The sequence below is a fragment of the Microtus pennsylvanicus genome, chromosome 16, assembly GCF_037038515.1.
Source record: "Microtus pennsylvanicus isolate mMicPen1 chromosome 16, mMicPen1.hap1, whole genome shotgun sequence".
NCBI lineage: Eukaryota > Metazoa > Chordata > Mammalia > Rodentia > Cricetidae > Microtus > Microtus pennsylvanicus.
This window is the reverse complement of record NC_134594.1, coordinates 45,329,784-45,341,906: the sequence shown is the minus strand read 5'-3', so window position 1 is coordinate 45,341,906 and position 12,123 is coordinate 45,329,784. Positions and strand designations below refer to the sequence as shown.

Sequence of the window (12,123 nt, the reverse complement as noted above, 5' to 3'; positions counted from 1 at the left end):
AATTATTCCAGGTAGCATGAAAGCCAGAGGAAGACACACTGTGTATATTTGCTTGATGCTAGGAAGCTAACTGCTTAGGCCTCACACAGCTGCTGGTGAGCTGTCTACACAGAATCTTCTAGAATCCATACCACTTTGAGAACAACATGGTGCCTGCATGATAAGGGAGGCCATAGCATTTCTGATAGTTTTGTTTCTATGATCTGCAACAGCCCAAAGACTGGTCTAGGGGAGTCTTAATTTCCTTAGACTCTTCCTCTTGTGTGTGCGTGCATTAGGTATATACCAGAATCATATTAGCCGGCTCTATGCTTTTTTTTTTGTGCGTTCCAGTGAGGACTAGAAGAGAACCCAGAAACCCCATGCTTTCGCTCTCACTGTGTCAAGATGGGGTGACGGCAAATATTAACTAAACATGGCTGCTGTTTGCGAGAGCAATGTCCTTTGCGATGTCTTTTTTCCCCTCCAGCAACAGGGACCTGGCAAATGTTTCCTCATGGCGTGTTGGAAGGTGATAGTTAAGGGTTGACGCTGTGCAGATGTCTCTAGGAAAGCACACTTAAGGAAATGAGCACTATAAAGAGGAATCTCTCCAGCCCTGTTCCTGGGCGACAGCGCAGACCTGAAGCTCTGCGGCTTTTGTGCTCACTGTTTCGCCTGTCTGTGCACTAAAGAATAAATAGTAGGAAAACGTTGCCTTTATCGTTTGTATGTAGAAAAGTGGAAGACATTTTCCCTTATAAACTGTCGATGACGGTAGTAAGGAAGACAAAGGTCAGTGTGCACCGTGTCCCATTTGCCCTCAGCATCCCACCCTGAGGTCTGATCTCAGTCACTTAACTATGCTGAGGTGGGGAGTTGAGCCTCTTCTGTTCCACATGTTCTCTCTGTGTTCTATCAATGTCCTCCTCCCAGCTTTGCCCTACCGCAGCAAAGGCATTTGAAGGAACTGTTTCATATATTCAGCATTGTGCTCCCTTCCTAGTCACGGGTGAGTGTGCTTTGAATTATTCATATATTCTAATATCTGACCTGCCTCACCGGAGTGTAGGCTTCTTAACATTCTTAGGGTAAAACCTAGAGATTGGCGCGTTCTCTCCCTTCCTTCCCTTTATTACATGTGTCTCTATTTTCCTCTTATTCTCCATGAATATGATACATACATTTGCATGTAAATTGTTTTTACACTCTAAATTGGAGACAATAGACAACATTTGTATAACATATACTCATCGTATGTATGTATGCATATGATTCAGAACACATCTAGGTCCTTAATTTGTGAGATGCTGGATAAGGACAGCGTCCTAAATTGTAGCGAAATGTATGCCATGCTGAAGTTAGGTGTGTGGGGGGACTTGGCAGCACACCATTCTATTTTGATTACAATATCTCATTCACATTGGACAGCTGCCTTATAGGTCTACTGTATCCTCATGCTGTCGGCACATGACATCACCAAACCGTCAGTCACATCCACTCCATTCACCCTTATTGTCACTTTGTAAGTTAGGGAACAGGAGGATATTAGAGAACTTCCCTCACACACCTTCACAGAGTAGGGACTGGGGCTTTCTCCCAGCGAGAACCTGTACTCTCCTTCCCAGGGAGGGCTGACTTAGCAAAGACTCCACCCATCTCTACGTGTATACTAGTGTCTTCTTCATTAGCCTTTGCTTTCCTGGAATGGTCCAGCGTATGTACAGGTGACACTCATTATTAAGATTTGAAGCTATTTTTATTTAATCAGCCATCACATCTGTGAGAGAAAGCCATACCCACCGAAATTTTGAGCAGATTGTTTGCTTTGAGGGGAACTGAGATCGGGCGCTCCCCAGGCAATGTTGATGGCCAAATGGATCCATCTGTGTGATAAGGCTGTGGAAGGCGCCCGTTGAAGACATTTATGAGTGACTTTCAGAGCTGCAGTCATTGCTGTGACAGGTCTCCCATGTCAGGAAAGTCACAGTGAAAACAAAAATATACCAAGAGTGACGGCGTTGTTTTGCTTAGAACTGAGACCCCATTGTCACTCATCAGAGCATACATGAGTGACAGCTTCACTTACAGGAACCAAGCTTCAAGGAAAATCCAAAATAGAAGCTGGCCCTAGATTTAAAGGGCCTGTCTCTCCTTCGGGCAAACTCTTCACACTGGAGTCGCACCTTAGGGGGTTCAGAGATTAAAATCACTGCACTTAGATAATGAGAAATAGCAACTATTTTTTCCAGCCACTTACAAAAAAGAAAGCCACATACAGTTTCAATGTTGCCTACAGTTATTATCTGTGGCTTCTAATGGAACATTTTAATTTTCATAATGACTAGATACAGCTAAGTGTTTTTATTACACTTCCCTCCCTCTCTCCTCAGCATTGCTAGGATTTATTAGAAAGACCAAATCTGTGTGCACCAGTGATGCTCCTGGATCAGTAGTTCTGGGGGTGCTGGGTGGAACTGAGAGTCTGGTAAGTGTGGAAATTTTCTGGCTGGGAGCTGAACTTCGTTTTGAGATGTCATTTCCTCGGACCTCAGACTGTCCCATTTTGGAACATCCCTTCTCATACCTCCATGGGATGCTTCTTTATCCATCGGCACAGACCTTCCCTGGACTACACTTTCTGGGTAGTGCTCAGGAGCAGCAGCCCAGGGTAGGAAGCAAAGGCAGCATTTCTGTGTTCACACATGAAATCAATGGATAGCTCCTTAAACAGTTATGAGAAATGAAACTTGGCCATTTTGAACTCACTGTATATCTAATTATTTTTCTTTAAGTCACACCAAATATACTTAATACTAAACATGAACTATGGACTTGTGCCGTTATACTGAATAGCTTGATTTTGTAATACGAAGTATAGACATTTAAGAGGTATGAGTGATTAATTCATTCCCTTGTTTTAAAATGTGCACACGTGTATTAAGATGGTGATTATTTCAGTCAATCCACAAAACATTATTCTGCTATATCTACCTACTACCTATTTTTTGGAAGTAATTAGTAGATATGAAGATGAGTTTGCCAACAACTATCAATCAGTGAAAATGAGAAGTGAATGGCTTTAAGGAAAATATGTCATCTTTCTATAACACAATACTTATTTAGTGAACACAGCATATAATTCTATATCACTTTGTCACCATTGGAGAATTTAGCCACTCTTTTAAGTCACATAGGAAAGCAGAGCTTGCTTTTGGCCATTAGAATCCATACATTTTACCAACAAGTCAGCAAAGAGCCCACTAGCTTTATTTTACGCTGCATAGGGCTTTCTGAGTTGTTGCTCCTCTTGCTTCTCTCCCCTAAACATTTCCTCTTCCTTCTTTTTGTCTTCCTCCTCCTCTCCCCTCTTCTCCTGGATATTCCCTCTTCTTCCTCCCCGGTGGCCTCCTCATTTTTCTTCTCCAGCACCTGGACCTCACCTGTCAAACACACTGGGTGTGGAGCAGGAGGCCAAGGCTGACTGTGCTCGCCAGTGGCTGCAGGAGAGCGCCCACGCTGTGCTCTACCCATGACATGGAACTCCCTCGGACTCGGCACCCCTGCATGCTGAAGTGCTGAAGTTCTTTGTTTTTCACATGCTGTAAAGAAGGGCATTGACTCATAATTTGGAAAAAACCGAGAGGTTAACAAAATAAATAATAAAAGTATGCCCAATATATTTAATTTTGAGAAAATTTTAAATTATAATTCTCAGCAAAACCCCCAGTTTGCTTTACCTGTAAACTAAAATGGTAGACAGGCCAAGGGCTGCTCCCATGTGATGTAGAAGTTAAGCAAGGTTGATGCTCAAGTTGATTTTGAAACAGTGATTGGGTCTAGAAAAGTTGCTGAGTATACCTGGATTCAGGTAATTCCAGGTCTAAGGAAATGCTGCATATAAAATGTAAATGGTAGATTATTAGAAATATTACAGATATAGGCATGTACATTCGGTATTGGTTTTAAGGAAAATGTATAAACATCATGGGTCAGCAAAGCAAGAGACAGAATTGTAGAGACCTGGAACTTGAGCAATGTGTTCTGCTTATATAATCTAGCTAGCAGCTTGTTTCCTAAATTTGCTGACATTTGCTAGTCGCCTTCTGTGATTTCAGTCAGGTACAAAGTGAAGGGGGGAAAACCCTCCCAAACTGGAGAGAGAGAGAATGTGTAGTAGAAATGGAAGAAGAGCGACTCAAGATTTTAAGATCACTGACGGATGGTGTCAGGGTCTGTGATGAAGATCACTGACGGATGGTGTTGGTCTGTGATGAATATCACTGACGGATGGTGTTGGTCTGTGATGAAGATCACTGACGGATGGTGTCAGGGTCTGTGATGAAGATCACTGACGGATGGTGTCAGGGTCTGTGATGAAGATCACTGACGGATGGTGTCAGGGTCTGTGATGAATATCACTGACGGATGGTGTTGGTCTGTGATGAAGATCACTGACGGATGGTGTCAGGGTCTGTGATGAAGATCACTGACGGATGGTGTCAGGGTCTGTGATGAAGATCACTGACGGATGGTGTTGGTCTGTGATGAAGATCACTGACGGATGGTGTTGGTCTGTGATGAAGATCACTGACGGATGGTGTTGGTCTGTGATGAAGATCATTGACGGATGGTGTCAGGGTCTGTGATGAAGATCATTGACGGATGGTGTCAGGGTCTGTGATGAAGATCACTGACGGATGGTGTTGGTCTGTGATGAAGATCACTGACGGATGGTGTCAGGGTCTGTGATGAAGATCACTGACGGATGGTGTCAGGGTCTGTGATGAAGATCATTGACTGGTTTTCTTGGGGTCTGTGATGAAGATCACTGACGGATGGTGTTGGTCTGTGATGAAGAGTTCTGGGGGTGACATTAATCACCTCCTTGTCCCACATCACCTCATTGTACCTCCATGGAAGCTAAGCTATTAGCCACCATGGAACCTGATCCCATATGAACATATCAGAAAGTAGGATTGGTGCTGAACACTGACAGGGCATTTCCGGTAGCGTCTGCAGGTGGCGCTGCCTGCCTCCCCTTCCTTGTGGCTCATGTCTCTTCCTGCTCAGGTTTTCTGTTAACCAGGCCCAATTGGGGGGGATGAGTCTCCAGTGATTCTCTAGTTACCATGTCCCCTGAAATTGGAGGGAGATGATGAATGAGCTGCAAAGAGGAGAGACCTTGTTCTAGAAGGCAGGGTGCATGAGGGTGGGCAGCAATTGCCCTTTTGAAGACTCACGTAGCACATCATCTCTGAGACCTTAGTACCACTCCATGGAGTATGTAAAATCCCACTGTTTCCTTCTTCTCCTTCACTCTCATTGTGTCTCCCTTGTCTTCTCGTCTTGAAGCATCTATCATGCTACAACATAATATAGAATTTAACCTATTTTTCATATTACCTCTTTCTACCAGCTATCTACGGGTCAATTAGGGCTGGTATCTTTGGTAGTTTTCTTTACTGTCATGAAAATGCTTTGAAAAAGAGCCTAGAACATAAGAAACATTGACTATGTGTGGAAAAAACTTCTGGGGTCAGGGACTAGAAAAGATAACAAACAACCGGATATTCCCCACGGCTTCTGAGATAGATGCTAATAAGGAGTCCTAAGTGTCTGAATAATTCAATGGAATTCAGCATGACCTTTCCACAAGAAGACACTTTCTGGTCTCCACTGCTACTGACTTTGACTTTAGTCCCCCCTCCAGGGAGCATGTTCTACGATCATTTTAGGAATAGAAGATAAAGGAACTTGTTGCAATTAATAGAGAAGATATAGGAACGGTTGGTGGTTGGCCGTGCCTAGTGGATTTCTCTGCAAAAAGCTGCTTCTCCACTTTATGCATAGGGGGTGTGGAAGCTTCTCATTCATTTAAAGGTTACTATGGCTGGGTGTGTGTTTTATACAAACTAAGTTTATTATAAAAATACATGTTGTGATTTGATTTACTTCATTTGGGAGAACAGAACATGGTGACTATGGTGAATTAGCATACATTTTATTGCAGACTTGATTAGCATTTATGCATATTTTAGGTCAGATGTTTCTAAATTCCCATGTGAACATTGGTGTTGGTTCACAATAAAAAATTAATGGGATAATAACAGAATCAGCACAGTCATGTCCTTCAAACCAGCAATTCCACTCCTAGGAATTCATTCTGTTTCTATATAGAAATAAAATTAGCTACAAATATGTTCATCATAATTTTATTATTTATACTTGTGGAAGAAAATAAAATCACTCTGCCTCACTGCCAAGACTCAGTGTATTTAAACAATGCAAATTGAGGCAGCAAGCAGTATTTGTTGAAATGAAAAGATAGCCATCAAATATGACATTGAAATTGGCAGCATTGAAAAGCATTATATATTCAAGTGTAGAAAACTTGATATAATATTGACAGTAGTTATTTCAGGCTAAGGGAAGCTTGTTATTTCAATTTTAGCTTTTTTCTTTCCTGTGCCTTGTGAATTCTTGCAATCCGCAATAGAACACCTAACCAGAATCCCTGCATTATCAAAGGATACACATCTGTCCATTACATGTTCAGAATTTTTCCGTATCGTCCCAATGCATGCTATTCAGAAGACGTAAGCACTTTGGAGAACTATATTCCTTTCACTTGATAGTTATGTATGTATGGGACATAGAATAAGGCCACATATACCTCAATAATTGAGTTTGTATTAATAATTGAGAATGTAATATTGTTGAGAAAGTAAATATATGAAACTCCATTTTAATATGCACAGCTAAACTCACATGGCTGTGTGTCCTTATAGCCGTGGGAGATGGGTTACATTCTCCCTCACATTTCATAAAAGCTAAGTTGTCATGCTCCTGCTGTATACGTGATTTGCCTAACTTCATCCAACTAATAAATTCTGAACTCTGAAATCGTGTTTCCTTGGTCCCGGGAATGGAATTTAAGACCTTGTGAGTTCTGGGCAAAAAACATCCCAGCTCTGCATGATTGCAACACAATCATAAATGACATGGTCTGAAGAACACAGGATGTCTTTAGGAACAGTTCCATGCTCAGTCGTGCATAAGACTTGACACAAATGGGGAGATGGCCCTTGAATAAACAGAATGAGCAGTGGCCATGACTGGATGGCTTCTGAGAGAAGTGTGCCCATGGGTGGCCTTGAAGGTGTCACTGTGACGGTGTGGGTACAGAGGTTCAGCTGAGGAGGATCGAGTCACAAATGACTCCCCACATTGTGTGTGAACTTCACATGGAGACAGTCGTCTGGGAACTAGTTAGTGCTTTCTCCACCCATCCCTGTGTGAAGGATGACTTCCTCCTCTGCTCGGACGCTTATTTGAGAGAAGCTATCCAAATCCTATCAAAATAAATGTATTTATAGAATCCTGATGACCGTTAAAAAATGATAACTGGGATTTCCTTGTACTAACTGTGTATAATTTGAGCTACTGTGTTTAATGTTTGAAAGATAGATGGGAAGAGGTTTGACTAGGTCACTCAGCAACTCAAACCTAATGTGTTTAAAACCAGCTACTGATGACAGTTGCTCTGGCCAGAGACCTCCTTGTCATCCCTGAGGCTTTGCCCTCCCCAGTCCGGTCTCAGCTGGCCATGTTTTATTTACCCGAATGGACACCTAGACCTAAAGTGAAATTATGGCTCGCACACCCTGCTGCCCCGATCCACGCACTGCATTTTCACAGACACACGTCTGTCTGCTCCAAGGAAAGTGGGTTCCAGTCTGTTCTGGTAGAGCCTGTATCCCCAGTTCCCAGGGCACTGTCCCACACCTGTAGGGAATCCATAAATATTTTCTGACTTTTTCCCAATACAGACATAGTTTTTGATTATATATAGTGTTGGGCATTGTATTTCACATGAGAGTACTAAAATATGGCTCAATGCCTCCTTTGATTTGGATAGAAGCACGTAGCAATTTCTCCCAAATCACTAGATTTTTAGGTACACGGTGTCAATTTAAGCAACTTTGCCTCCCCAAATCATGTTCCAGAAATAGATCCATTATTCACACAATCATTATGATCTTGACAGATGTCTTATACTAACTTATATCTCCACTACACTTTCCTTTCTTTCAGAAAAGAGGCGCAGCTGGATGAAGAAGGCCAGTTTCTTGTCAGAATAATCTATGATGATTCCAAAACATACGACTTGGTGGCGGCGGCAAGCAAAGTCCTCAGTAGGTTCAATGAATCTTCCCTTCTCTGGGTCAAAAAGACACAGGTTCACAGAGGAATGTGTGCTCCGAGACCACAGCGTATGATGACGCAAGCTGATGACGCAAGCAAGCTGCGCACTGAACTACTGGGGTGGGGCAATCCTATGATGCTAGGCTGGGGCTATGCGGAAGCCCAGCCTTCCAAGTATACACTATTTAGTGGGCAACAAGGGGAAAGCGGAGATCTCCCTTCCCCTTGTGAGGCCTTGTATGAAGAAAATGCAAGCACTAATATTTCAGTCATAAAAGCTCTGGTTATAACCCAACCACAGAGTGAGCAATCATATGTAGAGTGCATAAAATACTATTTTCAAATGTGTGTTACCATAATAAGCTATGTGAAACGAGAGAGAGAGAGAGAGAGAGAGAGAGAGAGAGAGAGAGAGAGAGAGAGAGAGAGAGAGAGAGAGAGAGAGAGAGAATTCATAAATAAGACCCATTACTGAAAAGAGTGTAATTCCGACAGGTCTCATGGTGTGGAACTGTTGTGAGTGCTCACATGCCAGGGGCTCACGTGCGTCTGGGCTGTAAGCTATACAGAAGCCATGAAACTCTTAGCTCTACTGGGCACGATCAGTGAATTAGAAACAAAACTATTAGATGGTTAATAAAAAAGGAGACAGCAATTATGAAATAAAATATGAAGCAAACTTTTAAAATACTAATTTTGCAATTTGAAAAACTGAAATATCTGTTCAGATCAAGAGTCTTACTTATTTGGGTCAAGAGTTCCAAGAGGAAATAAGACATTTTCAATTTAATGATAAGGTGACTTTGGGAACTGATTTTATACTATCCAAGTCCCTTAAAATGTTAAAAACTCTGACAATATATTTTTAAATTCATTTTTGTATATCAGGTGTAAGTTTTTGTGTGTGTGCATGTACAGAGAAAGGCACATGTGTGTGTGTGTGTGTGCCTGTATGTGTGTATATGTGTGCATCTCGAGGCCTGAGATCATGGTGTTTTTGTCAATCATTTTTATTTTTTCAAAACATTTTAAAAAGTTTGAGGTTATAATATAATTATTTCCCTATCCCTTTTCCTCTCTCTACAGCCTCCCATGTATACCCCACACATTCAAATCCATGCCCTCTTTTTTGTTTATTGTTCTCTCTCTCTCTCTCTCTCTCTCTCTCTCTCTCTCTCTCTCTCTCACACACACACACACACACACACACACACACACACACACGCTACGTGTATTCCTAAATACATGAATAGCACCTGCTCAGACCACATAATGCTACTTTTATGTATATGCTTTCAGGGATGAGCATCTGTTATTAAATACCAGTTGGCGTGCTTTTCCATGGGAAAGATGCTTCTGCTACAAGCATTCCTTAGTTGCCTGTAGTTCTTCCTATACTGGAAGTTTCGTGAGCTTCCTGCACCCTTCCACATTACTGTGTCTGTTAGTGTCGTGCAGCTCCTGTGTCAGGAGTCACGATGGTAAGACTTCATGGGTACAGTTTCTGATATATTTAGGGGACACAATCTCACAGCAAACTTCCTTCCTATTCCTCTGGATTTTACGGTCTTTCTGGCCCCTCTTCTCAAATGATTCCCGAGCCTCAGGTAGAGCAGTGGTGTTATGGATATATCAGTTTGATCTAGGCTCCACAACACTGCATTTTGATCAGTTGCTTCTCCTTATTTTCTGAGATAGGGTTTCTCACTGAACTTGAAGCTCATGGTTTGGCTCGCTGACTCATTGGCCAACAGGCTCCAGTGACCCATGACCCACCTGTCTCCATCTCACAGGTGCTGGAGATCCATGCACCACTGTATCTGGTTATCGTATGAGGGCTGGACTCCAAACACAGGTTATCATACTTGTGAGGCAGGCATTTTGCCGAAGGCTCCATCTGCCTCCCCACACTGTTAAGGAATTTTCACAAAGACATATGAGTTCTGCTTCTTATTAGGATTTTTGTGTAAGTGGTTTTCTGAGAACTGTGTACGTAATCAAGCACAAAGGGTCTGGATTTTCAGTAGGAGAAGTGTGGTCGAATAAATCATTACAACTCATGTTGTATAAGATGTCAGTCAAAATCCATACAGAAAAAGTAACCAATTAAAGTTTAGGAAGTATTAATGACTACATATTAAGAAAAAAGTAGGGTATTAGGATATACACTAAGAAATGTTTTTATGTTTTTTAAAGAAAAGTTATTTTGCCATGGAGTATTGGGTTATATTTATTTATAGTGTGTGTATACGTGTGTGTGTGTGTGTGTGTGTGTGTGTGTGTGTGTGTTATACAGATGCTTATGTCCCAGAGTTCCTGTGTGGAGGTCAGAACTGAACTTCTGAAAGTCCTTTCCTTCCACAACATGGGACTTGGACATCATCCTCTGATCACTAAACTTGATAGAAAGCATCCTTACCCATTGGAAATTTTACTGGCCCTGTGTCTTTGGCTTGAATAAACTGCTTCTCAAAACAATACACTAAACATATAAACTATTAAATTTAAGTGTGTCTCTATGAGAGCTGAGAAAGAGGTCCCATTGCTAGTAGTATGAATCATGCTGTTGACATGTTAGCACACAGTCTTCTCTAGTGTCGTCACAGTACCCTGCTCAGAGATTCTTAGTCTATGTTCATACTGTACAGTAATTATGGAAATGTTAAATCATTTTCATTTAGACTTGTGTTTCCCTTCTCACTGACAGTTTTTTACCTGTTGTTCTGTCCTCTCTAACTTACAACACAGACCTCAATGCTGGTGAAATCCTGCAGATGTTTGGGAAGATGTTTTTCGTCTTTTGTCAAGAGTCTGGCTACGACACCATCTTGCGTGTCCTGGGATCTAACGTCAGGGAGTTTTTGCAGGTGAGAAACTTGAGGTCCTGAGAGTGAAGTCTCTTGGTGTCAGTTCGTATATTTGAGCTCTTGAATGCTTCCCTTTAGCCAATTGGACAAGAGTGTCTTGCTCGTGAAGAGGAACAATGGCCATTCTAACACAACATTGAGTTATCTGATGATCTTACACACATTCCAGCATTTCCCTTCATGTAGTTTCCTAGTCTCTATTCGATAACTCTCAATATACAAGCCGTCAATTAGTATTCTCTTAGAGTCCACAGTCTATTATGATTTGTTCAATTGCGTTAAATAAGAATCACAGATGTGAACGGTGTGGTTTTTCCTTTTCCGTATATAATAAAGTTTTATTCTTTGTAATATACTCCTAAATCAGGAAGTGCTGACCGGCCTTCTTACGAGGAAAAAGTTGGGGTGGGGTTGCGGGTATTGTTTCGGGTATCCTGCTTAGGAAAACTAATTCTTTGCCTTAGAGTTACTAATTAGTTGATCATTCACACTCTCTCTCTCACACACACACCCCCAAATCTAATAAATCTAAAGCCCATTTCAGGTAACAAGATAAAACAAATACCACCACCCAAGGCCTTTATCTTACAGTGTTGAATAATTGCTGTAGAAGTCTGTGCTAGTAAATTCCTCACTTGCCGAGATGCTATTTCTGGACTGCCTGTGCTATTTTGAGCTCTGGCGTTTGTGAGACCCTCTGGATGAACGTGTGAACACTCAGCTTCATGGGGCTTGTTTGCAAAGAGTGTGTCTAACCTGACTGCAGAGAGTGGCTGGACCTTGCTGGAAAATGATGTCAGTGCAGTACCAGCTGAACCGAAGCCCAGTTTGGGGAGAATGTAAACGACTCCAAGGCCAGCTGCATTATTGATTTAACAGCCAAAATAAGAACTTTTGTGTTTAATCAAAATGTCTGCTGTTTACACAGGGACATTTTTCTTATAAACTTAAAGCAGCATTAAATCATGATGAACGCTGGTTTACAGTCTCCAGCTGTGGACTTACTGAAGTCCTGCTGTCCAAAGAAAGCCTTCCCTTCCATACGAAATAGCTGCTAAAATTAAAGCCA

At 41.8% G+C, this 12,123-nt stretch overlaps 1 protein-coding gene across 1 annotated transcript in view; it reads left to right on the top strand.

Moving 5' to 3' along the window:
- Gucy1b1 (guanylate cyclase 1 soluble subunit beta 1) overlaps window positions 1–12,123 on the top strand; it is a 42,376-nt gene that overhangs the window by 5,997 nt on the left and 24,256 nt on the right. Inside the window, exons 3-4 of the mRNA XM_075950537.1 lie at window positions 8,077–8,177; window positions 10,936–11,054. Of these exons, the coding sequence (XP_075806652.1) occupies window positions 8,077–8,177; window positions 10,936–11,054 (220 nt within the window). The remainder of the gene's footprint in view (window positions 1–8,076; window positions 8,178–10,935; window positions 11,055–12,123) is intronic.